This window comes from Prionailurus bengalensis, chromosome A3 (genome assembly GCF_016509475.1).
Source record: "Prionailurus bengalensis isolate Pbe53 chromosome A3, Fcat_Pben_1.1_paternal_pri, whole genome shotgun sequence".
Classification (NCBI taxonomy): domain Eukaryota; kingdom Metazoa; phylum Chordata; class Mammalia; order Carnivora; family Felidae; genus Prionailurus; species Prionailurus bengalensis.
The window spans coordinates 129,123,069-129,150,733 of record NC_057354.1 but is presented as its reverse complement, the minus strand read 5'-3'; the positions used below and the strand labels follow the sequence as shown (position 1 = coordinate 129,150,733).

At 42.6% G+C, this 27,665-nt stretch overlaps 1 protein-coding gene across 2 annotated transcripts in view; it reads right to left on the bottom strand.

Moving 5' to 3' along the window:
- The window catches only part of NBAS (NBAS subunit of NRZ tethering complex), a 339,195-nt gene that overhangs the window by 111,870 nt on the left and 199,660 nt on the right, over positions 1-27,665 (bottom strand). For both annotated transcript variants that reach the window (XM_043604496.1, XM_043604497.1), the window contains 5 exons: positions 19,176-19,340; positions 16,012-16,125; positions 15,567-15,690; positions 4,920-4,996; positions 4,398-4,535 (listed from right to left, as the gene is read on the bottom strand). In XM_043604496.1, the coding sequence (XP_043460431.1) occupies positions 4,398-4,535; positions 4,920-4,996; positions 15,567-15,690; positions 16,012-16,125; positions 19,176-19,340 (618 nt within the window). The remainder of the gene's footprint in view (positions 1-4,397; positions 4,536-4,919; positions 4,997-15,566; positions 15,691-16,011; positions 16,126-19,175; positions 19,341-27,665) is intronic.

Below are 27,665 nucleotides of genomic sequence, written 5' to 3'. Positions count from 1 at the left end.
TCGTCTTTTTGTCCTGTCAAAAGTCACTTTCTGAATTGAGGCCTCTCCTGAGCCTGTTTAAATTGTGCTCTCCACACACACGCGCACGCGCGTGCTGCTTACTCTTCTTTGCTTTTTGTTTTCATAGCTCTTACCCCCATTTCACAGAGTATATATTGTATTTACTTATTTTGTTGATGGTGTCCTTTCCTCAATGGAATGTAAGTCCCAAAAGGGCAAGGGTTCTTATGTGTCTTGTGCGCTTGTGTTTCCCCAGGATCTAGAACATGGCCTGGCATAATCACCTGATAAATCCCTGAGCGCATGCGCTCTCTCTCTCTCTCTCTCTCTCTCTCTCTCTCTCTCTCTCTCTCTCACACACACACACACACACACACACACACTTCAATCATTTCACATGTGCTGAAGAATTATTCATTAATTTTCAATAATCTACCCAGTGAAGATTTATTTACTCCTCTTTATTATCCAGGTCCTGCTCTAAGCATTGGGAAAAACAAATACCACTCAGACACTGGCCTCAAACAGCTCATTATCTAGTGAGATGAAAGATACATAAATGCAAGACGAGAGTGTAAGCACAATGACTGGAGTAAGTACAGGGCACTACAGATGTCCACAGAAGAGCACCAAACACAGCCTGGGAGCACTGCCGAGTGACGGCAGGGGACAGGAACCCAGCCTGGGCGAGGTAACACCTGAAGCAAGTAGCTAAGCAAAGAAATGCTGGGGGAAAACATCATAGCAAAGAACACAGGTTTGAAGACAAGGAAAGAGAACGCACAGGGCATCTGAGAAATTTAAGTGGCTTGGTATGGCTGGGCAAAGGAAGATGGAGTTGGAGAAAGAGGCAGAGGCCAGACCGTGGGGGACATGCAGACCTTGCCCCGACAACAGGAAATCACTGAGGGATTTTAGGCACAAGGCAGGGTGACCAGATCTCCATTTTAGAAACACCACTCTGGCAGGTGTTTGGGAAAGAATACAAACCTAACAAAAGCAAAGACGGGGTGGTGTTTATGAGACGGTTACAGTGCTCCAGGTGAAGAACCACGGAGCCCGGAGACTGAATTAATTTGAGGACCTGGGGCAGAGAGAAGAAAAACAACTGGAGAGGTGTTCGACCTCTCCCACTCCCTTTTAACACATCTATCTGGAAGAATTTCAGAACATCTTTGCATCTTGATGTTAAAAAAAATCATGGGTACTTTCTACCTCTTCAGCTCACCTTTCAGACTACCAACCAACCAAATGCTTTCCACAGAACTGCCACGAAGTCCCTGGAGAATGGGCTGGCCCCTGAGCCGGCCATGTGCTGTCTTAACGCTACCGGAAGAGACACCTGTTTCTGTCTGCAGCAGCCGAGAAGTTAGAAATCATGTGTTGAAGCAAACACGCGGGGCTACGTGGACTTTACTGTTTCTGTTCCCACGTGGCTCTACTGCAGTTTCCTGAAGAGAGGACCCTGAACAGCAGCTGCCTTTTGCTACCGGGCCCAGAGACAGAGGAGGAGCAGGTGTCCCGAGCCACGCCACGGGGTGGATGAAGAGTCTAACAACCAAGAATCAGAGGCCCAGGGCTAGGGCAAGACAAGATAGCTCTGAGGGACATCTTCAAAGGAAGGATAGTTTGATAGGAGGACGGTGACGGGAACAAGGCCCAGAGTTGACGGGTGGCGGGGTGACATGAGATGGAAGGAAGAAACAGAAATTGTGGTTAAGGGTAAGAAAAGGGCAAGAATCAAGTCTCACTGTTCTTCTCACTGTGATGCCAGGCTCCAGGTCGTTCACACTGGGCACTTGATAAACACTGGATCTATGGCAGGATATACAAAATACAAGATCTGGAAATAAAATGTTCACACTCCTACTCAGTGAAAAGAACTGCTGGGAACACGGAGGAAACCAAGATGGAAGCACCTTTACTTCTAACCCTGAGCTTTCCATGTTCTTTGTCTCTTCCCATGGTTGAGTTGGGGAGACTTTCAATGGGGCTCCTTATGGAGTGACTGCAGGATCTGAAGAAGGAAACAGTGACTGCCAGATATAAAAGTCGGGGTGGACTTGAATGGTTTTCTCCCAACTCACCTCTCTCACAAACAGTACAGGATTTAAGGACTTTCAACTTTTGTTACAAATAATTTTTTATAAAAATAATTTATTATCAGGGAAAAGAGGAACATACGTTGTACTAGAATTCTCCTCCAAGAGGACTACTTTTGGAGGAGGACTACTTCAATTAAGATTTTTTAAGAAACGAAACTGAAGACTGGGCCAAAATGTAGCTCTACAGCAAGCTCTTTGGCCCTTACGGGCCCAGCGAGTCTGTGGTGCATCGGTCTGCAGCGCTCTCCTGCAAAGCCCGTCCGGTCCCCTGCATGTAACTGTCTTCTCTGCATTTATAGTAAGCGGCCGGTTCATGGCGCTCAGGCAGCCATATTCGTCTTTTCGTCTTAATGCTCAGAGCCCACGGCACTCTGAGCACGGCTCAGAGGCCACGGCACGCACCCAGATGACTGACCTTTCAATGCTCTGTATTCATGGAAAGTGCAGCACAGTGCTAGGCACACAGTGTGATCTTGATACAGAGTACGTACATGGGAACAAGAGAGGGCCATCCGACTCCAGCACTTGGATCCCATGCCAACGGCACCCACTTAGAAATTGCGGTCAAGGAAGTCCTGAGGACACCACTGACTTGTGTTTGTAACAAGGCACAATGCTTTGGGTCAAAGTAAAGCTTCACTGTGTTTCAACACGCTTGGTGTTTTGGAGTAAATTACTTGTTGCTTATGTATGTGCCCAGCACTAACGAAAGACAGACACCGGCAAATCTGCCGCGCACATTCTCTGACGGCCACCTAACATAATAAAGACAGTGAGTACACTGTTCCGGAAGGACATTCGCCACGCTTTCACCTATGTGATCACTTCTGTCCCTCAATTTACAGCACAGTGGTTCAATTTGTTATTTCACACAGAAACATACCTGAGACATAAAAATAAAACAAAGGAAAATTACTAGAGCATGGAATCAAGTCACTGCACAAAGCAATAGCTATAAAAGACAAAACAAAAAAATTATATGTATGTATACACACACACACACACACACACACACACACACAGAATCCCCAAAATAAAGTAATATATTAAGTAGCTAAAAAGAAGAAAACGTTCCTTACTTGGCCAACTGTCATTCATGATAAAACTATGCCTGAGGACAATACAGGTCTAATAACAGTATGCCCTTGCAAGATTAACGTGTGTTCTAGATGATCCCCCCTCTTTCTCTTTTTAAAGAAAAATGGATGAATGAGAGCCATGAATTTTTGCCACAAAGGGAATGTTTTCATGTCCTTGTAGATTCCTAGAGATGTTTGGGAAGGCTGAGGCAGCTAGAACTTTGATACACACTTGGATTGTAAAAGTACTTCTTTAAAGTGTGCTCTGAGGTCAGGACAGAAAGAATCCTGCCACGAAATTTGACCTTTTATCTGTACACATAGTGGATTTCAAAGTCCGATTTGCTTATCTACTCTTAAAGTAGTAATTCTCTTAAAAATAGCTCAGTACAAGGGCACCTGGGTGTCTCAGTGGGCTGGACGTCCGACTTTGGCTCAGGTCATGATCTCACCACTCATGAGTTCAAGCCCAGCATCGGGCTCTGTGCTGACAGCTCAGAGCTGGAGCCTGCTTCTGATTCTGTGTCTCCCTCTCTCTCTGCCCCTCCCCCACTCATTCTCACTGTCTAAGTATAAATAAACATTAAAAAAATACACCAGTACAAAAAAAAAAGGTAGATAATTTCCCAAGGCTGATAATTAAAACTGGTATATATACAAGTAAACCTGGAGGGCTTTGATTTTCCCGTGGCATCCGTAATAAGTCTGTGTCCACAAAAGAATGCACACATAACTTGAGGCCACACTTTATAAGTTATGTAAAAGTTGTCTGGAGCTTGGTGGCAAGTAGACATAACATGTTTCAACATTCCATCGGCACAGTAACTACTCTCGTATTTCTGGCTTAAAAATAAATAAAAGTACAGCACTGCTCAAAGAACTACATTGCCTACTGTCCTAAATTAGAGCCATCTTCCTTTCGGGAGGTGAATTAAACGCTCAATTCTCCATTTCTCCTCTCCTACTACTTTAACCTTTCCTAAGAAATTGTAAAATAAAATAAATGACAGCAAAGTTGTGGGAAGAATCAGCATTCACAATGACATGAGAAACTACCTCTTCCAGTGCCTGGAAAAGTTATTATGTCCAACGCTGGGAATGCATTCTGGATATAAAGCACATCAGTCCCTCCAAAGATAAACATGTGTTTTAACTATTTTAGACAAGTCACTCAGCTCTGCTTGTTAATAAAGTGGAAACGAGGAGGACTCACCCTGTAAAGAGGATGGCACTTGTCCCTGAAACATGGAGCCAGTCGGGCATAGATCTGGAGGCTATAGTAATATGCTGCCAGCTGGAGAGATAAAGCAGAGTGGGCCTGCTTTTCAAAGCACTTGTTAGCATCTAACACCTAGAAAGGAACATGACAGAATGAACTCAGCTGAAAGGAAATTAAGAAAATCATCATAAGCCATTACATTTCTAGTCATCACTACAGAATTTATGTTCAAAGTCTCCATCACATCAATGCAAGCTCACGCTCAACTGAACAGGACGACGTTAAAATTCAGAAGACACTGTAAAGGCAGATCCTGTGATGGAGAGGCAGATTTTGAAATGAACACTTCAGCTAAAATGGTAGAATTTGCTCTCTGAATACTGACACCACAGTCCTTCCAGCACATAAGAACAATCAGAAGCAAGTGAGACATATAACAACTTATTTGGTGAAAAATCCCCAGGACAGATTTTTTTGTTTGTTCATGAAGTCCCTTCTTGGTAACGGCAAACTCACCTGTGGTAAGGCCAGGAGGTACGCCAGAGCCAAGGTCATGTCACTTGGTAAAGCATCACTTGCCAGCTGCAGGAGAACTGAAGGCAGGGGAAAAAAATGCACGATTTTACTTGAAGATCTATACGACATTCATGGTTACTACGTGCCATGTTTTCAGTCCTACATGATTTCAACAGATACCTAGCTTGAGAGGACTCTCTGAGACCTTTTACAAAGGTCTATGCATACCATCTAATACAGATCACATGAAGCCATGCTATTAAATAGTAACCTTACCTTAACTCAGACAAACTGTGCTATTCATTACACTTTTAAATAGGAGAAAATTCTGTTAGTGCAGGTACAAAGTCTAAGTGCAAAGAGATCAGTGAGGATGGTTTCTTACAGCTAATCTTTTGGTTATAAAGGCCCAAGCCATGCTATAAAATTATATGTATCAATGACAGCTGACATGGTAACTGAGCATATGAGCAACAAAGAGCAAAGCAACAAGAAAGCTATGTGAGTGCAAATTTAGGATAAATCTTTTGAATACTACAATGAATAGGTTTTGTTCCTTCCAAGAACATCCCTCTTCATCACACTCCACAAAAAGCCCTTGCTTTGATTATATAAGATCTTAAGATTCCCAACTATTAACAACTTTTCCACACATTTTTTTTATATAAGCGACAACTTATCAGTCTCATGGCTTTAATAAAAGAGAGCACACTGCCAACAAAGCCTGTGTTTATGCGTGGTGTGTATTAACACGGGATTCATTTAGGGTTTTAGCGACAAATACCAGGTAGTCATATGTAATCACAATGTAAATCCTTTTATTTTTAAAGGACACAGAATCTCATGATCTGCACTAATGAAGGAGAACTGTTACGTGGATAATCCAAAGTAAATGATATTTGACTTCAGAAATACACCATATAATGTTTTTCCAGAAGATTTACCTTCCTAATTGTGTCTCACTTGAACTAAAATTTAAGTCATTTATATAATCTGAGTTTAGCTAACAGTCTGGACAATGAGACACTGGTGGGGCGAGGAACCACCTACAAGTGGATGAAGTGTCAAAAGCTGACTTAGAATTCAGAATCTCCTGTGGAGGACTCACGGGAGGGATCTAAGCTTTCTCTGCTGCACCTTACAGAGGCAATATTGGTTCTCTAAATACTCATTTCCTCGGTATTCTCCAAACCTTACGGACCAAACTGGACCACCAGTCAGCCTCAGGACTTCCGAGGAATCGCACTATTTTAGAGAGGTTTTCTACTCAAAAGCTACTCATTTCAAGGCCCATCTGCAAATTCATTCCTTCATTCCGTGGCAATGAGAATCTTCTCTGAACCAGACATTGCCCCAACAATCAGTCTCTGCCCTTTGGGATAAACACACTAGGACAAGAGAAAGTCTCCAAATAAATAACAAAAAATACAATGCAAAGAGCCCAAATCAAATTTTCTACAAATAATTGAGAGCGAAGAAGAAACAGTACTGGTGAGTGTGTTGTAGAACACTATTAAAACTGAAGGATGAAGGCTTAGCTCTATCTTTGGGACGCCAGAAGATAAAGCAAGAAAAGCATGTAAGTTTAATCTGCGAACATTCTGGACAATATGCGGCAAATTTACTTCGTGTCTAGAAATTGCATACTGTACACACACACACACACACACACACACACACGCGCGCGTGCGCATAAAACCCCTGGGCCACCATTTTGACTTCTACCTGCCTTATATCTTCTACCATTTGATGCCTGCCTAATAGTCCTCCAGGATCCATGTTTTGGAGGGGAAAAAAGTCCGATAGTTTCACATACTAGTGATTTTTCCCTTTTAATTTTCTTTCTTACATTATTTCTTATAAAGTGACCTACAATCTCACCTAGTTTTTTCCTCCTCCCATTCTGTTTTCAGATACCTCCTTTCTTTGTGCACAAGGGAAACCAATTTTCTTTCTTTCTTTCTTTCTTTTTTAATTTTTTTTTCAACGTTTATTTATTTTTGGGACAGAGAGAGACAGAGCATGAATGGGGGAGAAGGGGCAGAGAGAGAGGGAGACACAGAATCGGAAACAGGCTCCAGGCTCTGAGCCATCAGCCCAGAGCCTGACGCAGGGCTCGAACTCACGGACCGCGAGATGGTGACCTGGCTGAAGTCGGAAGCTTAACCGACTGCGCCACCCAGGCGCCCCGGGAAACCAATTTTCAAATAAGCATATCTGAACCCACTCATCAAAAGAGCCCAGTCTCCTCAAAGTTCAGGAGCTTTTATTCAGGTGTGTGGCTGTTTCTCTGGCTATTGAAGGACCGTCCCTCTTAAGAGTTGTGACAGGGGCCAATCTGACGCCTATCTGTCATAATACCAGTTCCATTACTATCTTCCAGTCAGATCTATTTTTTTTAATATCACTGACTTCATCTTTCACTCCATTTAATGTGCATATTTCTGTGTCCCCAAACCAAAGCACCCTCCAGTGAGGAAAATACTCCAGGAGATATTCCAATGAATATGCTACAGACCCTGAAGGAAATTCCAAAACAAAAACAACCCAACAACAAACTAAAACGACAGAAAGGAACAACTGACAACATAATTGAAATAGATGCAGAGTCCTCAGGAAAGATCATTCAAGGGGAAGATCTTCATCTGAACACCTAAATTCCAGCAGGTTTATTTTAAGAAGTTATATTATTACAAAGATACAACTGACAAGATGATCTCTAGCATTTCTTGAACATATAATAACTGAATACAAAGCTTATTATAGCAGGAAAGATAAAAGAAATACTTCATTTCCATTAGCTCGGAGTATGACAAAAATCACCCTCAGAAAAAAGTCTAAAGAATCATCACTGTTACTTTTACCAGCAACAGTAATCACCCTAAAATATAAATGTTTGCTTCAAGTGAATAATATCCACACAGATTTTATTTCATATGCACAAATGTGTTATTCTTTTTTTTTTTTTTCCTATTTTATGATGCTTTGACATTCTGGGTGTTTGATAATCCTGGAAAGACTGCCCTTTCTCAGAGCTAGAAATTCCTAAAGATACCAAACAAATTACTCTGAGCACATCTCTGATATGCAAACCAACCAATTTAGAGCCAATACTCTGAACCACCTTCTCTCCAGTGGCTTTTATATTCCTCCACTCTAACCACCCCAGGGCCAGCCACTGGACAACCAGAGAAAACTACAGCCTGGAGTCTTACAAAATTATTCAAACAATCTATTTTAGGCTCGCTCAAATTTGCCTACAATCCCTCCCCTACTGTTCCCATGGAAAGTACAATAAAGACTTTTGCCCAGGCTTTCCCCTCACACCTCCGCCTCCTCTGCCTCTGACCCCAGGCTGACCCAAGTGTTCCCCGGCAAGAAGTGATTTAAAAAAGGCCAGCCAGGTGTCCGAGGCCGGATACTCTCCTTGCATGCTTTTGGCTTCTGTAATCCTGCTTGCCTCTTGCATCAGCGAACTGCCCACATAGCACAACTGATAACGCCTCCCACCCACCCCTTGCAGCCAATAGAAGGTTTCCAATACCCGGAAGCTAGCCAGGCATAAAAGAAGGCCAGCGCCAGGGCTCACAGCTCAGCCTTTGGAGGTGACTCCGCTGGGTCAACCCTGGTGCGAAATAAACAGTCTGCTCTGATTCCCCGAGTACATGTCGCGTGTCTCTTCCTGGGCGTCAAGTATTTGCTGTAACAATGGGGCCCTGGGTGGCCTGTCCTGCCTCCTATGTCCAGGGATCTGCAAGTAGAAACTTCCTTCATGACCATCATTTCCACGCCTGGGTGTCTTACCATACCTAACATAAAACCAAAATCCCAGGTACATTTTGGAACAACTAAAACAGCATCTATAAACTATAAAAACAGGCAGAATGATACAGTAATTTGGGAACCATCTTCAGAAAGAGAACCCAGACCCACCATTGATTTATTGCATGGCTCTGTGTCCCAGAATTCAGAACGTTCTGAACTTCCAGGAAGTTATGCTAGAAATGTATCACCTATGACATGATACCTTCAGCACGTTCTGAGAGCACCCAGAATCAAAGACATTACATTTCTGCTGTAAAACATTTGAATGCTCACACTAGATGAGATAAAGCAAAGATTAAATAACCTCATGTCAGTTTAATTCAGGTTTTGATGCCAAACAAGTTATAAGAAGTCCTTTTGGTTTTCGAAGCATTGTGAATTTTAGATCAGAGCCTTAGTTTTCAACGCGTATCATCTCTTTAGCATATAGAAAGCATCTAGAAGTTCCCTCCCGCCACCCCCACCAAACAGTATAGACTTGAGGGAACAAATGACTTTCTTCAGTTAGGACACTTTTTGATTCCCCCCCAAAGATGATGGATAATAGGTTCTTCTGTTAAGAATTGCCAGAGCGGTAACAGAGGCAATTACTTCCATTTCATATAAATCATAATAATTAGTGTTTTTTTAATGTTTATTTATTTTTGACAGAGAGAGAGAGACAGAGCACGAGCGGGGAAGGGGCAGAGGAAGAGGGAGACACAGAATCTGAAGAGGCTCCAGGCTCCAAGCCATCAGCACAGAGCCCGATGCGGGGCTCGAACCCACGAACTGCAAGATCGTGACCTGAGCCGAAGTCAGACACTCAACTGACTGAGCCACCCAGGCGCCCCTAAATCATACTTGTTAATGGATTAGCTGCTGCATTTAGGCGTGGAGATGGGCTGCAGCAGGACGACAAGAGCAGACATGCACACACCCGAGTAGCGGGTGCACTTCTGCCATCCCTGCTGTTACTCAGCCTCTTCTCACTGGGACCCGACCCTCACTTAGCTGCTCCTCCCAACCTGTCTGTGGAAGAAGTTCGCGGTTTTCCTCAGTCAACAAAAAAGAAAGTCCCTTTCTACTGGTCCTGTGCCAACACATAAGTAAATCACACCGGTCCTGGGAAAAAAGGTTCCTCCCTTGGGAGCTCTCCCTTCTAACCCACTCTGCAGGCCTCGCCATCCTCTCTCAGATCTCGCCGAACCACAAGGCACTGCCACCTGGTCCCTCCTTGGCTTTCAGGGTCACAGCGTTCCCCGCAGCTCTCCTCAAATGACCCTCCTCCGTGTCCACGTCACCAGATCGCCTTCTCCTCGACCGCTGACTATGGGAATTCAGTTAGACTATTTCATCCCTACCTGTCAACTCCACTTCACAATCTCTACCCAGGAGAACTCAGCCGTGTTCTTCATTTCAGCTGAGACCTCAGTACTTTCCTAATCTTTATCTCTAGAGCCCTGATCCGTTTCCTACGACTTATATTACCGACCGGTTACTGTGACACTGCCACTCAAATATCCCCCCACGTTACTAATTCTCTCCTCTGTATCATTCATATTTCTGAAAAGGGTGCACTATTCTTCCCGTTAGCAAAACACAAAATCCCAGAGTCATCCTGGACTTCACCCTCTCCCCTGCTTCCAACCGTCAGCCACCCAAGCAGGCTGATTCATTTCCCAAGAACTCATTCCCACAGACTTTCTACTTCCACTGCCACACACTCTCCTTTAAAAACTGGAATCTTTCAACCCTACTTGATGCCTTCCAATCCATTCCAATCCATTTTAAAACCGTACTTTCATACTAACTTCCTGTTATTTTTCATCAAGCATCAGTGTAATCGTGTCTCAACAGCTTAAAACACACATATACACAAACGCAATGCAGATATGCAGCTCTTCAATGGTTTCCCATTTCCTGAAGAATGAAAATTAAATTTTATTTGATGTTCAAGGTCTCAATAAATATGGGCCAACCTTAATTTACAGTTTTAACTGGTATTATCCCTGTCCTACACACCAGCTAAATTAGTCTGAATCTCTAATGATTTATATGCCAACTCTTTGCCTGCATTCATGCCATTTCTTTACCCAGCAATAATTATTAGTAGTATAAAACAAAAATACCTATAATTTTTAAAATATCTGCTCCAACAAGCCAGATATGAGAAAGATGCTTTGCATGAATTAGCTCTAATTCTTTTTGCATCACAAAAACCCCCCAAAGGAGACAGTGTTATCTTGCTTTCTATGCGGGCTTGGAAAGCTAATGTAAATCACCTACACTCAGAAAAGTAGCTAATTTGTAAAGACAGTGTTGTGAACAAACTGTCTGTGCTCCCTTGAAATTTATTTGTTGAAACAGCAATCCCTAGTGTGACGGTATTTGGAGATGGGGCCTCGGGATGGTAATTAGGGTTCCATGAAGTCACGCCTCTGGGCATTAAAACCTTCTAGGCAGCATGGAGACTCCAGGACTTCTGCAAAGTGAAAATCAAACCCCACATACAGGAAGTTGCTCAGTCTTTGAATCTGAAGCCACTGAAGAACATTCGACAAAATTATCAGTGAGGATGTGAAGTAGACTGATCCCAAAAGGTCTTACTGGGATTCACCAGGTGTCATGATGACTACAGACTGAGTCGGCGTGATTTTACTGTACCATTAAGGTATATGGGGGGAGGGGCGGGGGGGGGAAGCCTGCCTTACATTTAAAAGTGTATATGAATTTAATTTGCAATGCTGGCTCTAAAATCTTGAATATAATGCATTTTCTAAACAAGTTATACAGTCAAAATCAGATGAAATCTATGCATAAGCCTCCAAGCACTAATTCTGTGCAAACTAAGTGCCTCTGGAAAGCACTCTATGATAAATTTAATTCCAGAACTAAATTCACATAGGAGAGCTGCCCATATTATTGATTTGGAAATCATTAGCCATTAAATCATTCATTTAGCTAAATAAATAATGATCAATTTTCTTCAGCTAGTCTCCATAAAAACCTTTTCATCAACTTTATTAAAAAATTCTGAAAAGCCAGATCATATTGGGAAATTTAATTTGTATTATGACCTATTTCTGAACCAAAGTTAGAAGTCATATTTTCACAATTTCTATTTTGGGTCAGCCTATATCACTCTTCAAATCTGCTGAGTTTCTGACAAATATTTGATTTTATAAAGTACCCAAAGACATCTATCTCAGATAAAATAGCATTATCAAGGGATGTCAAATGTTGACAGTGCTTATGAACATGCATCATAAATTGCATCCCCAGATGTAAACTAAGAGATTGTTAAAATCACCTCTACATTTTAAAAATAATTCCATTTTTAATATATACAAGCATTCTGAAATCTTTTTCCCACTCAACTGAATAATATTGGGAAAAATTTTTAATACTTCAACGGACTTGGATTCTTTCCCTTGGTGGAGTAGTAAAATCTGAGCATCAGAAAAGATAATTTGATGAAACACCAGGACACACACACACAAAAAAAACAAAACACCTGCAGTCCCACTAAAATCTCACAGACACTACTAAGAACAGCGCACACGCCCCTGGGAAGTTAGAGTCAGATTCGCCAAGAGCGTGGTCTCAATTCCTGTCCCAGCAACTGACGCACACACGGTGCTCACTCTTGTCACCGTGGAGACGCTGATTTCACGTCTGCCATATGGAAAACCTGAGCAGGCCTGTACACCTTAGAAACAGATAGGACACACAGGATTTGACCCCAATGGGAAGAGAACAGACACAGACATAACAGGTATCGATGGCATTCTCCGGATTGTCAGGTGAGAGGTTTACAAAGCAAGTGTGTCGGTTTGAAGAACAGACACGTGATGGGTAGGGAGATGCTAGCGTGTTAAGTGAAACTTCCAAAGGGTCTTCACCATGGCTTCCCAAGTGAATTGCCTTAGGAACTCTAAAAATATTTCATGCATGGGCTGCACTTCAGACGTTCTGAAATACAAGGTCTGTAGTGGATCCCAGGCATCAGCACTTCTTAAAAATTTTTCCAAGGGGCTCTAATGCGAAAACAACTCCCCCTGCTCTTTTGATCTACGTTGCCCTTCTTCATCCTTCAAATCCCAGGTCAAGTATCACCAGCTTGGAAGCCTCTTCAGGCCACCTTTCCACGTGGCTGTCACACGTCTATAATCCCAACACCTCTTGCGTCTGCTCTCATAGCCCTTATCACACACAAATGTGTCTGTCTTGTCTCCTCACCTGGACAGTAAGCCCTTGGAGGACAAGACAAGGTCTTCTGTGACTTTATATTCCAAGTACGGGGACAATGCCGAGCACACAGGTGGCTCAAGGACCACTCCTTCAGTGAGTAAAGGACGTATGGTGAGAAAAGGCACTGGAAGGGGTCCCCTGGTCCATCATCAGACACGTGTCCCCTGCTCCACACAGTGCCTGAAGAAAGTCTCTCTAACCTGCTTCATGTTTCAAGATCACTTGAATGTCCCATCATTTAGTTACCAAGTGCAGCAGAGATGGTCAAGTACTCTCAAGACCCTATGAAAAGGGGAGGCCTACTAACCCAGAAATCTGCACCTCATGAGGAACTTTCACTTTCTCAAAAAAAAAAAAAAAAAAAGAACACAGCTCTGGAAAATAGCAGAAGCCTTAAATACACTGAGAAATCAGTCTGAGACGGGATGCTTGCTCTAAGAAGGCATCTGCAGGTTGGACAATGTGATGCCACTGTTTTGCCTTTGGGCGAAGCATGCCTTTTGTATGACAGATACTCTCATCAGCACATATATGTATGATGCAAGCTAAGCAAAACACTGTATCAATCCATGTTTCCAAACTTCCCGGTTATGATTTTAGTCCATTATTATGCCAATCAATGGGTGATACACCTCGACATCCAACCCACTATTTTCCTAAGGTCTTAGATTCTATCTGTGCAAAGCAGCTCAATAACCATTCATACTTTGATCCACAAGCAAACAATTACAGAGAATTTATCCAGAAACAGGTCTGAGGAACAAATGGGTGAAACAGAGGACACTTCCTACTCCTCTGGTATCCCTGCAGAACATGAGTATGGACAGGTCACATGTGATGAGATGAAAAAGGTCACGTGTGATAAGATGAAAAAGGAACAAACAGTGATTCCATTTTGAGATGCTTTTACTCTTCAGGACAATTTTTTCTCCTGCAAACTCCACCCTGCAAAAAATGGTATCTTCGACATATTAACAAATTTTGAATAGAAAATATCAAACTAGGTGACACTGGCATGTTTTTGTTCGTTGCTGTTATTATTTTTGATTCAAGGTCTAATGCAGCCCCCTGCAGAGGCTGGTAAAATAGGGAAAATACTACCCACGGCAACGATCAACGCTGAATCTGAACTCAGTTCAACCAACCACTGGCTGCGTAACTTAAAACAAACAAAACAAAAATAAAAACAAAACTATTCTTATCTCCGAGACATGCTTCTTTACACTGTAAAATACGACTGATGGTAACTATCAGGTGGTCTGTTATTCAGATTAAATAAAATACTGTACTAATAGCATTTGATACGGGGCTTCTCTTGCAGCAGGCAAAGCAAATGCCGCCTACCAATAAACGTCTATGGAACTGAAAAAAAATACTTAAAAGACAATCAAAAAAAGAAAAGCAAGCAGTAATAAAGAATAATTAAAAGGGGAAACAGCAATGTAACTACACTCTTCATGTATATTCAGCATTCTTTCTAAGATGTGCCATGAATTTAATAACAGCTTTTTGGAGAAAAGCAAACAAACAAAAACGTACTCATCGATTGTGAGACACCCTGATTTCAGAAATAAGAGGTAAAAAAAAAAAAACATACATTCAGAACTGAAGGAAAAAGGTATACTTAATAAAAACCTCTAGTATTCAAGAGGCCCACACAGTAGATAGAAAAGTGGTATTTGTTCCCCCTCTTTCCAACTACATATAAATACTGATTGAAAGAAAGATTATCCAAAAATGAGTGACAAGAACAGGATTCTGGGAAAACAGCAGTTCTATTCCACATACACATTTTCCCCAATTTTATCCCATACATCGATGTGCTCAGTTAAGACAGCATCATCCAGATTTACTGGTGGTGAGAGACAGTCAGAAATATGTAAGTGGCAGGTGTGGATAGGTCTGCCAAGGACACAATGTTTTGCCCTCCCTCCTCTTTTCTTCTTACTGATGCCTGGAATATAGACAAGATGGCCGGAACTCCGGCAGCCTTTAAATCATGAGGTATTCACTATGGATGACAGAGCAGAGAGACAGGGAAATGAAAGAAAACAGTTGAGGCAACTATCCTGGAACCTTAAAAAGAAGTAAGGAGATGAAAGAGAAAAAACCACACAAATGGTAAGATGCCATTGGTGAACTTGCGTACACTGAATTCTTTTCAAAAAATTCTACATGGAAAGATATGCTGCCACACAGAAAACTCTTAAATGAAATACACATCTACGTTCTGTGAAGCAAATACTTCAGAGTTCTTAATTAACACATAAAATCGGAAAGCATCGAATATTTATTGAGCACTTTATACCATTCACTGTAACAATCACTTCACATAATTAGAAACTTAAATACAGGAATCCTATCATCCTTATCCTTTTAAATCCTCAATATTAGTAAGTATCCAGAAAACGGAAGGTACTCAATAAATGTTTTAAATAAGTGAATGGTGGTGTCAGGTTAAGCTATTCAAAACTACTGAAAACTTATATTCTTGTTTTTCCCAACTTCCATTCACTCATATAGTTTTTCACTTACGGATCTCCTAGTAAGACTTACACACAGTCAAGGAGCTGGAACTTTCTTTCATACCTTCTGTTGTTGGAAATACCTCCTCCCCTTCAGTTTTCGTCTCAGCCAGTTTTCCAGTTCTTAGCAATACTTCTGCAAAGCTTTCTACTGGAACGTGCTGATACGGGTCACAGGTCACTGCAGACTAGACAGAAGCGGTTACACCATTTAGTAGGATGTCTTTTCTTCTATGAAGATGTTCTAAGAACAGAATCATAGGCTTTTATATCTTCTGATGATGCGAATTATAACTTCTCACTTACTAAAGCACATTATTTTATGTAAAGTTTCAAACAGATTTTAATCTCACAATATGGCATAATAGACACAAGTCATATAAAACCAGTGAATAACATGAGTACGAAGCCAAAGATGTACATTTTCCACAATATTTTAGGTTTTTTTTACTGAAATGCCCACAAGAGCATGACAGTTGAGCCTACGTTCTTAGGCGCACTGTCCTTACCTCTGTGACAAAGGGATCGGAGAGGACAGATTCATAAAACGGATGGTAGCCTTGTCTTTCTAGCCCTTCATTGGCTATGGTTCCCATTGGATAAGCACCGCCAAACTCTCGCCCCTAAATAGAACAAAGTGAAGAACAGTGGGTAAGAAGAAAGGCCCTGGGGGTGGGGGGAGAAGGGAAGCAGGGGTGACTTCAGGAGAAACTGACCCACGTGCAGTGTGTTAGAGCTACAGACAGTGTCACAGCGACACAGACACCCAGCAGAGGACGTAGGAGTGACAGCTGCCCTCTAAGCGGCGTTTCTACCTGACCCTGCAGCGCCTCTGGATTCTCCGGTCACTTTGACATCAGGCAATCAGAAACAAAGAAGCAATCAGTGTTCGACTCACGGCAAGGTCTCTAGCCTACAGTCAGAATAACCTTCCTCAAACATCACTTGGTACACATAGCTCCCTTGCCCAGCTTTGAACAATACCAACAGGCGGCAGCATCAAGTCTAAACCACGTAAAATAACACTTAAAGTTCCTGGAGGTTAGTTAGCATCATTAGTTAACATCGAAGGCTAATTCTTCCCTCCAACCAGCCGATCTACTACACGCATCGTACCAGCTCCTAGGCCTTTCTTCCACTAGGAGCGGCCTGTCCATTGCTGACTGCCTCGTTAACCACCCCCCCACCCCCCTGCTTGCAGGCCTGCCTCATACCTCACCGCTGAAAAAGTGCGCCCCTGTCACGTCCCCGCTCATGTCCCCGCTACCCCACACCCCACCGTGTGCCAACCATGACCTTGGGCAGCAGCAAAGGCCCTTCTGTACATGACGATGACAACTACAACGGACACTTACCAAAAATGATCCAGTATCAGGCACAGGGCTAAACATTTCATCTGAGACACATACCCCCAAAAGGTCCACGAGGGGAGACAGAAAAGTGACCAAAATCATAACCCCAGTGACGCACACCACGATAGGAGACGCAGGGCCGTCCCCCAAAGTCAAGCACTCTCCATCGCAGTCAGTGGTATGGACATCTACCCAACCATCTCGGCCAGGTCATCCTCGGTTCTCCCCTTTCCCGCAGAGTCCACACCCAGACCACCCACAGGTCCACAAAACGCATCTCTCACTTCCTCCCTGGCTCTCCAGTCACCCCAGCACTACCTCTCGCCTGGAGCCTCTTTGCTCCTACTCCTGACTCACCCGGCCAGCTCTCTACACAGCACTCAGATGACCTTAAATGAAGGTGGATCACACGACAGCATTGCCTGCACTCCACACCAGTTCCCTGTCCTACTCAGAATAAGACCTGTGGACCCCACCAGTGTCTCTACAAGGCTCTGGACACCAGCTCCTTCCTCTCATCTCCTACCGTTCTTCCTGCTGCTCACTCTGTTCATACTACACAGGCCTCCTTTCTGTTCTACAAGGATGTCAAGCACCTTCCTCCGAAAAGGGCTCTGCATGTGCTCTAAGTGGCTCAGTCAGGCTTCTGCTGAGAGTGCGTCCTGGGAACCCCACCTTCTATCCACGTCGGACATCAGAACTTCTCTCTCCCCAATACGGATCCTTCTCCCGCCACCTTGCAGAAGCCTCCTCACCGTCTGCATGACTGCCTACCGCTACATTACTGCACAATTACTTTATTGGCGGGTCTGTGTGCAGGCTCTGCCAGGCGAAGGGCTTGCCGCCCTGCTCCCGATCACTAGCTTGGGCTCTGGCACAACGAAGACGCCTGAAGAGTAGTTGGACAGCAAATAAACTGAACGCTACACCCAGAGAGCATCTGGGGTGACCTGGTAAACAGCATGTTTCTCTTTCCTCTGAGCTTTCCGGAGAGCCCAAGGACTGCAGGGTGAGAACGCACGGAAGTCAGCAGAGGAGCAGTGGGTTTCATGCGTCACAGAGAGCACAATCGCTCAACAGCTTGTCCTGACCTCGACTTCCAGAATGGGTGAAAGAGGCTGGTACGCTGCTCTCTTTACCCAGAGCACCTACTAGAAACTGAATGTTCGTGTCACCTGCTGAAATTCACATGTTGAAATTCTAAGCCCCAACATGACAATTAAGAGGTGGGTGGGGCTTCTGGGTATATATACATGATGAAATATTACTCAACCATAAAAATGAATGAGATCTTGTCATTTGTGTTGACATGGATAGACTTAGAGGGTATTATGCTAAGTAAAGTAAGAAAGACAAATAAAATATGATTGCACTTACATGTGGAATCTAAAAAACGAAGTAGCAAACCAAAAGAAAAAAATAAAAAGGCATAAACAGACCCATAAATAAGAGAACCGGTGGGGGCCAGAGGGGAGGGGGTGGGGGATAGGCAAAATGGGCGAAGGGGAGTGGGAGGTACAGGCTTCCAGTTACAGAATGGGTAAGTCACAGGTAGGAAAGGTACAGCATAGGGAACATGGTCAAGGCCACTGTAAGAGTGTGGTATGGTGACAGATGGCAGCTATGTTTGTGGTGAGTACAGGATAGCGTATAGAGTTGTCAAATCACTATGTCATACCCCGAAAAAAATAAGAGTTGGGACCTTGCAGAGGTGGTCAGCTCTGGGAAATGGAGTCCTCATGAATGGGACAGACCAGACCTCTTATAAAAGAGGCTCCAGAGGGCTCCCTCACCCCTCCCACCATGTGAGAACATAGCAAGCAGACCCCCGCAGACACTGAATCTTCCGGAGCTTTGATCTCAGACTTCCCAGTCTCTAGAACCATGAGGAAGAAATGGTTGTTGTTACGCCCCCCAGTATGTGGTATTACTGTTACAGCCGCCCAACCACCTCAGCCTTCCTGCCAGCTTCTAGCGCTTTTTCACGACTACTGGCCCACAGAAATACAGCAAAAACAAGTAAGCATTGATGGCATCATTTTCCTTTTCATCCCCCTAAATTCTAATTCTGACATCTAATCACACCTAAATCTGTAGCAGTGTCTTTTGCAAGACCCTACAAAATTCTATAAAATAAATGCCACATTCTATAAAATAAATTACTCTTCCCCTGGATGATGGGAGGCTTAGATTTCTTAACGCATTATTTTAAGGATCTAGAGAAGAGAAAGCTGTAACAACATGAACACAACTGAAAGCCAGTGCTGAGGGACTGACACAAGCCACACAATGGGTCTTCAGAAAAAAGAGGCATCGCTTACTTGAAGTGGCCGAAGGTAAGTTAAAGACTTCTTCCACCACTGCCCATCACTCACGGCCTGCAGCACGGCCTTGGTGGTAGTTGTGGTGCTGGACAGGACTTTCATGGTGGCCGCGGTGCCCCAGTGGAACAGGTCTGTGTTGCTGCCAGGAACGCTGGCTTCACCCTAGTTAGAAAAGAAAATGGCAAGATCAAAAATGTAGGCTGTCACTGTCGTAGGAACAGAGGGTGATCATGAGGTTACTGACAATTATCAGACACAAAGATACATTGTAAAATCCACCTGTGGGGCACCTGCATGGCTCAGTCGGGTTGGGCGTCCGACTCTTATTTTTGGCTCAGGTCATGATCTCACAGTTTTGTGGGTTCTAGCCCCGTGTCGGGCTCTGTGCTGACAGCAGGGAGCCTGCCTGGGATTCATTCTCTCTCTTTCTCTCTCTCTGTGCCCTTCTCCCACTCATGCTGTCTCTCAAAATAAATAAACTTAAAAAAAATAAAAATAAAAAATAAAATCCATCTTGGCTAGCAACAAAAAAACGGGAAATGAAGCATTATTGGTATATCGTACCTCCTTGGAGCACTTACAAAAGAAAATTTGATAAAGGAAAAACCATCATGATGCATTGTCAAAGAATCCCCTTCAGAAACATTTATAAAGCAAATAACGGGTTCTTGATTTTTTACCAATCTAATATCCTACAAAGACAAACTCCCATTTATTTCTTAGACATTCTGAAATATTTGTTATTTAGGTTAATTATGAAATAAATTATTCATTTGAACAATGCTACTATGACCCAGACAAAGGGAGAGAATTCAGAGGGCCCATCTATACACGTTGAAAGGTATTTTGTTTTTCATCTAAACAACTTGATGATTAATAGTGTTTAAAAGGTTTATAACATGAAACTTCCTGCCAATCTTGAAGCAATCAAGCGAAAATTCTGACTCCCCATTTACTCACCTGAGAGATTCCATGTGGAGAAAAATGCTAATATATTAACTTCATTTTAAATGGAAATGACAACAATCACATCTGCTTCTGATCAAAGAAAAACATTACTTGTTCTATAAAAACCAAGTTCTTGGTTTAGTGTTAATCTACTTCCGCTTATTTTAAGTTTCCCATTTAATAGAAAGCAAAAATTGAGGCCTAGTCCCACTATTTCAATAATAGCCTTCTTAATACTAATAGAAGGAGAGTTTAGTTTGGCTATTTAGATCCATATCACAGCACAAGCAATAAAAAATGTAAACTATGTAATCAGTCAGTAGTCTCCAGGGCATTATCACACCACAAATAATGCACCATTGCAGACTATCCGGCCAGTTGCCCTTTATGGTAAGTAGCATTAAAGACCCCCAAAGATGTCCGTGTCCCAATCCCTGGAACCTGGGAATACACTGCATTTCATGGCAAAGGGACTCTGCAGATATGATTAAGGACACTGACCCTGAAGTAAAGATTATCCAAAATTATTGGTCCTTTAAACGAGGCTTTAATCACACGAGCCTTTAAACAGAGAAGCTTTCTCAGTTAGGGTCAGAGAGAGGGTGTCCGGGACATGCCATGGGGGAAGAGGCAAAGAGAAACCTGAGGCATTGGAGACTCAACCCATCGTCGCTGGCTTTGAAGATGGAGAAAGTGACCACAAGCCCAGGCATGTGAGCGGCATCTAGAAGCTGCAAACAGCTCTGAGGTGACAGCCAGCAAGGCTACAGGGACCTCCGTCCTATGACCACAAGGAATCGACTTCTGCCAACACTATGAGTGAGCGTGGAAACAGATCCTCCTTTGAGGCTCGAGAAGAGCACAGCCCTGTGTGCACCATGATCTTGGCCATGTGAGACTAAAGAGAGACCCATAAAAGTCTGCCAGATGTCTGTCCTGGGGGAATTAGAAGATAACTTATTTGCATTGTTTTTAAGTGGCTGAATTTGTGGTAATATGTTACAGCAGCAATAGAAAACAAATACATCATGTTAGGATACTTAATTTCTAGAAAACTTTGTGAACTTTACTCTTACTTCCAAAAGGAAATGAATTTAAGCTTTACTAACCAATGCTTACAACTTAACTTATCCAGTTTTTGTTTAAGGCTTCTGGTAAGATTCTCTAAACTGTGCTTTTAACATGAAAAAAGTTGTGTCCCAACACTAGAAGAAATGATAATTAGGTGACAGAGTAGTGGTGTTAGCTAAGCTATAATGGCAACCATACTGCAATATAAATATGCCAAATTAATAACCTTATGCTAAAACAATGTTTTATGTCAAATATATCTCAATTTTTAAAAAGTTTTAAAAACTGTTTCTTGTGGGCTCTTTGGACACTGAGAAAAGTATAAAATACCAACTCAATGTAATCATTGTCATTTGATTATAAAAACAACATAAACACTGGATGTAAATATGGAAAAAAATCACATTAAGTTGCTTGTATACTTATAAGAGCAACAATGTTAAAAATAACTGAGGTTTAGGTGCCAGTAAAACACAATACCTCTCCTGGGTTTCAGATCATCTCAGATACTGCAGCTTGGTTCACTGAATGCCATTCTGCCCCTACAAACTGTCCTACTACTGTTACAAGTTGATACGTTAAAGACTACATCTCTCAGACTCCCTATATTGGCATTCCACACATAATCTAGTTCTCCTCTCGTAAATGCACCTGCTGCATGGAATTTGGGAGGCGGAACTCTAGTAGAGACCACACCTCTGTTACTTCTGCCTTCTGCTGCTTTCCTTCCTTCCTTCCTTCCTTCCTTCCTTCCTTCCTTCCTCCCTCCCTCCCTCCCTCCCTCCCTCCCATAGTCTTAGTTATTCTTCTACAACAGTGGTAATAGAAGCCCCAGTGCCCAGACTCTAGTTTTATGCGTGTAAAGGCTGGCTTGTATCCTGGTCATCAGTTACCACTGGAGCCAACTGATAAGGAGTGGCTTTCTGCTTTCGCAGCTTATTTATGGCAGATTGCAGCTCCCCTAGCAGGCAGGTTCTGTCATTTTTCTAGTAGTTGGTCTTAGAAACACATCTAAAGCCTGCTCCTCCAGTCCTCTCAGTGATTTTTAGTCCCAATCTCCATAAAGCCCCTAATTTTCCATTAAAAAAAAAAAAAAAAAACTCCTTCTGCTAAGAGCTAGAATATTTTCTGTAACCCACAACTGAATCTTGCATGATTTTTTTAATTAAAAATATATAAGTAGGAATCAGAGAAATCAGCAATACTATCTTCATTCTGGAATAGAGAACATGGCTTAAATCCACTGTCATAATTAGGCTAAAATTTTTCTGCAAGTCTTGGAGTAACTTTTCCAAGGAGGAGTTGAGTCTACAGAGTAGACAAGCCTAACCAAAATCACCATGGCAGCTCAGAGGGAAACTGAGCAGAACGAATACCCAGAACTGCCTCAAACCAGTGCCGTCCAACCCATTAGCCATAGTCATGCGGGGCTATCGCACACTTGATACGTGGCTATTCCAAAATGAGATGTGCTGTAATGTACCACACTGGATTTCAAGGGCTTTGTACTAAAAATAACAAATAAATAACATAACCCTCATGTGCGTAACCTCAAGGAACAAAGATCAAAGCAGAATGCACCCTTTGTGTGGACAGGCATAAGCAGGAGGGAGCCCAGCTGGGGTGGGGTGGGGTGGGGTGGGGGTGCTAAGCCTTACATTTCCAGTTTCTTCTCTCAATTTCAGCAATCAGGACAATTACACACACCCCCTCTCCTTAGCATGTGTTGGACGGAGGGGGGGAGAGAGTGGAGGGAGAGATGATGAGAGACTTAAACTCATCATCCAAACCTCAAAGGACAAGGCAGGAAGTCCTATGTAGGAAAAACCAGACTTCTCCCTTCAAGAGTAATAATGATGGTAGCTTGCTATGTGCCAGCACTTTACAAAGTGCTTCAGACATGTATTGGGCATAAGAACCAGAAGGAAATACACACACACACACACACACACACACACACAATAGCTTCAGTGGTAGCATTACTAGAATTCCTTTCTGTCCTTAATCTCTTCGCTATGTGAGGAGACAGCAGTGGAGGCTCATTTAGTCACCGCTTTGGTACCACAAACAGCTGGTTCATCAACGAAGAAAAATAAGCTGATTCCAGCTCCTGCCCTGCAGAGGCCCCTCTTCGCTAGTAAGGCCACAACCCCAGCCAAGGAGCATGTGATGTCACACAGTGGCAATGTTACCTCCAGCTCCTGTCCCGCATTTACAGGGTGTGGACTTAGTCCCCTGGTCCGCCTGTCATCGTGCATGTGACCCACCAAGTCCGGCCTAAGCACACCTCTCCGGGCTACCGAAAGCCCGTGCATACTCTGCTTCATTCTGTGTCTAAGATCCCCCCACTTGCCAACCGTGCGTGGAGAGGAGAGAGCTCTATGTGTCCCTGTGTGAATAACACTGCCAAGAATAGTTCTTCACCAGAAATAAATCTCAGAAGGAATCTGAAGTATACATTGTCTCTCTTTATATAGATATAGGAGATACAGATATATATGTAAAACATACAGTAAGCAGCTTGATTTATTGGCTATATTTCTGAATTACTTAATATTTACAACTGGAAAAAAAAACACAGAAGCAAATTAGAATTCATTCACTTAACACGGCAGTTACTGCGTGACTCTCATTCGGTGTCACGCCCTACACCAGGCAATGAGGTGACAAAAACAGGGAAAACACAGTCTGTGCTCTCAAGCTGCTCAGAAACCAGGGAGGGAGGCAGACATGTGGACACAGCCCTGCAGTACAATCTCAGCCTCTAAAGTAGACAGACATCTACGGTGCCACGCGGCACGAAGAGAGGCCACACCTCCTCTGCCCAGAGGCGCAATCACAGAAGGCTTCACACAGAAGGTAGTATCTCATCGGGAAAGAATGTAGGCCCCCCCCACCCCCCAAAGGAGGAAGAGAGACTTTCAGGCAGACTTACACAAGAACGAGAGCGTGAAATGAAACGACACAGCAAACTGGAGGAATCTTGATCAAGTCAGCGAAGGTGTGGACAGTGGCACGCGAGGGCAAGGGGCCGATCGATCACCAGCATGGAGGGACAGAGAAGGAGCTGGAGCGAGAACCCCGCTGACCAGGCCAAAGCACCCCCGCTGCCGGCCTGACAGACGGGAAGCCACTAAAACCGTTCACGCAAATGGGGTGGCAAACTCAGATCTGTGTTTTAAAAATATCATTCCAGGCACAAGAATCCAGTCAGGAGGTTGGTGTGTTAGTCCAAGCTTAAAATAATCACGGGCCGAATTAGGATCATGATGCTAGGAATATATGAGGTTGCCATAAGGGTATTTTGCCACCTGAATGCATATATTAAATTCAAATGTTTTTATTTCTAATTCTTCTCAAAGTGGAAAGGGCCTGAGGTAAGTCAGATAAGCAGAGAAATTCAAGGATTCTGACTCCAACTTTCTTTTTTTTTTTTTAATTTTTTTTTCAACGTTTTTATTTATTTTTGGGACAAAGAGAGACAGAGCATGAACGGGGGAGGGGCAGAGAGAGAGGGAGACACAGAATCGGAAACAGGCTCCAGGCTCCGAGCCATCAGCCCAGAGCCTGACTCGGGGCTCAAACTCACGGACCATGAGATCGTGACCTGAGCTGAAGTCGGACGCTCAACCGACTGCGCCACCCAGGCGCCCCTGACTCCCAACTTTCTAAGAAATAAAGTACATGGTCACCAAGCTGGGTCTTAGTAAAGAGCAGAGAGAAAGAAGAAAAGAACAGAAGATAAGTCAGGAACCCAAGCAAACATTCATGGTTAGCTAAGCAAGGTTAGATGTAGTGGGGGAAAAACAATGAACAATGCAAGTTACTGAGAAAGAATGAAGACAGGACCAGGTTTGCAGAGAGGAATAAGAAAGATCAGGGGGCAGCTGGATGGCTCCATCCGCTGAGCATCTGACTTCAGTTCAGGTCATGATCTCAGGGTTCGTGGATTCGAGCCCCACATCAAACCCCGCACTGGGCCCAGCACTGACAGTGCAGGGCTTGCTCGGGATTATTGCTCTCCCTCTCTCTCTGCCCCTCCCCCACTTGCGCTCTGTCTCTCTCAAACTTAGGAAAAAAAGATTATATATATATATACACACACACATATACATATTTTTTTTTCTAGGAGTGATGTCTAATAGGAGTCTGGTTTTTATTACATAAGAGACATGACGGCTACCATTTACTAAATGGTTCCTATGTGTCAGGTGCTGGGCAGGTGCTTCCTCTGGTCATTCCTGGGTTTTAGAATAACACTGCAAGATAGGTATGCGGAAGCCATATGATGCACAAGTAAAGTGCAGATGCTGTCCACACGCAACTGGCCTAGGGGTGTCTCCTCTTCCTGACCAGGTCGGGCTATCAAAACATGTGGTCCACTTGTTCTGCAGAGGGATGTGACACACGAGTAACATCACAAGCACACACGAATGTATTTGAGAGTACTTACTCTCCTGTGTCATGAAAATACGATCTCATTAAAGATGGTTTGAAAAATTCAAAAGGTTAGGGGGAAAAGAAGATAGTACTTAGTCACAGCATCGCAATACAAAGACAATACTGCCAGGATACAGTCTCTCTTCCTGTCTTTAATCCAGGCTTAGAGATCTTTCTTTAAAACCTTTTATCGAAGAAGAAGATACATTAAAAAAATGTATGCACGCAAGCATACAGTTTGGTAAATTGTAACACACTCATGCAATCAGCACTTAGACTAAGTCACAGACCATCACCAGGATCCCAGATGCCGCTTTTGAGATCACTTCTAGCCATCCCCGTGGCCGAGGTAGATGCTATTCTGACTTTTGGTAGTATAAATTAGTTTTGCCTATTTTTATACTTTATATGAATGGAAGTGTGTCTTGGGGTCTGATTTCTATCATTCAACATAAATTCATCCATATTCTTGCAAGTAGTTGAAGACTGTCCGATTCGTTGTTAGTATAATATCGTTACACTGTTAATGTAACAGTGTTACATAGTGTGAACATATCAGAACTTACTTATCCTTTTTTTCTATTGATGAGTATTTGGATACTCTCCAGTTTGTAGCTAATACCAATAGTGCTGCCTTGAACATGCTAATAGTTATCTGTTGGTGAATATATGCATTTCTGGAAACAAATCTAGTAGGGGGATTACTAAAACATAGAGCATGCATATGTCCAGACTTAGTGAATAGTTCCAAACATTTATACTCTAACCAGCAATTACAACAGTCTGGTCACTCCACATCCATGCCAACATCTAGCATTACATGTCTATTTCCTTTTAGCGGTAGCACTGAGGATATAATAGTATCTCTTTGTGGTTTTAATTTGAATCTCTCTGATGACTAATGAAGTCGAACTGCTTTTAATAGATCCATTGGTCATCTGACCATCTTTTGTGCAGTGTCTGTTCAAGTGTTTTGCCTTTCTTCTGTTGGTTATCTGCCTTTCCCACTCACCTCTAGTTCTTCGCACGTTCTGGACACACATCCTTATTACATGTACAAATTGTGAATATGTTTTACTACTTGGCAGATTATATTTTCATCGTCGTAATGTTGTCTTTTGATTAATAGAAGTTCTTAAATTTTACATTACTCTAATTTATCATTTTTTTCACTTTACGATTAGTATTTTTTGTATATTTAAGAAATTGTTGCTTACTCCAAGCTCACAAAGATGTTCTTCTATATTTTTGTTGACCTGTAATATTTTTGGTGTAAGTAAAATCCTGTTAAGACAGTGTCCCACCCTCTCTCCTATGCACCTGGAGCATTAGATGCATCCTTTCCATGCACTTACCATAAAATTTTGATAATCTCATTTTTTTTTGTTTGCCTTCCCAACTAGACAGTAGCTTTTCAAAGGTAGGGATTATGTTTCTTTACCACTATATCCTCAAAGCATGGGAAAATCCCTAACTTATAGTGTATATCTGTAGATATGTAGAAGTCTGGCTTTACTGCACTATTGAAATGTTTGAGGATACATTTTCTCAGGCCTAATATGTTGTGCCTATAGTAGCTAATGTTATTCAAATAAGACTTCATGCCACATTTCAAATCTTGTTCACCTTTATAATCTTCTTAATTGAGAGGGTGTATTGAATGGTTAAACTGTCATCAACTAATCCAAGTACAGAATTAAAACTACAAACAAGGTAAGAAATAAACGGCACTTGAACAGAATGCAACTTCACTCGGAGGAAAATCAAGTCAACTGAAAGATACCAAAAAATACAGGCTATAAAACAATCATTCCATTTCATAAAATGAACCTAAACTTTACTTCTCTATTTCATACAGATAGGCTAACTTCAGACAGGACATTTAAGACCTATGAAAATTAAAAGCTTGTTCCAGAAGATAAATGAAATTGACATGCTCAGAAATGTACGAGATAAAAGGCTTGTAAGAGATTCCCTGATGAGAATTACAAAAAAGAAAGTAAAATAAAAGGCTCATTTGGACCACAG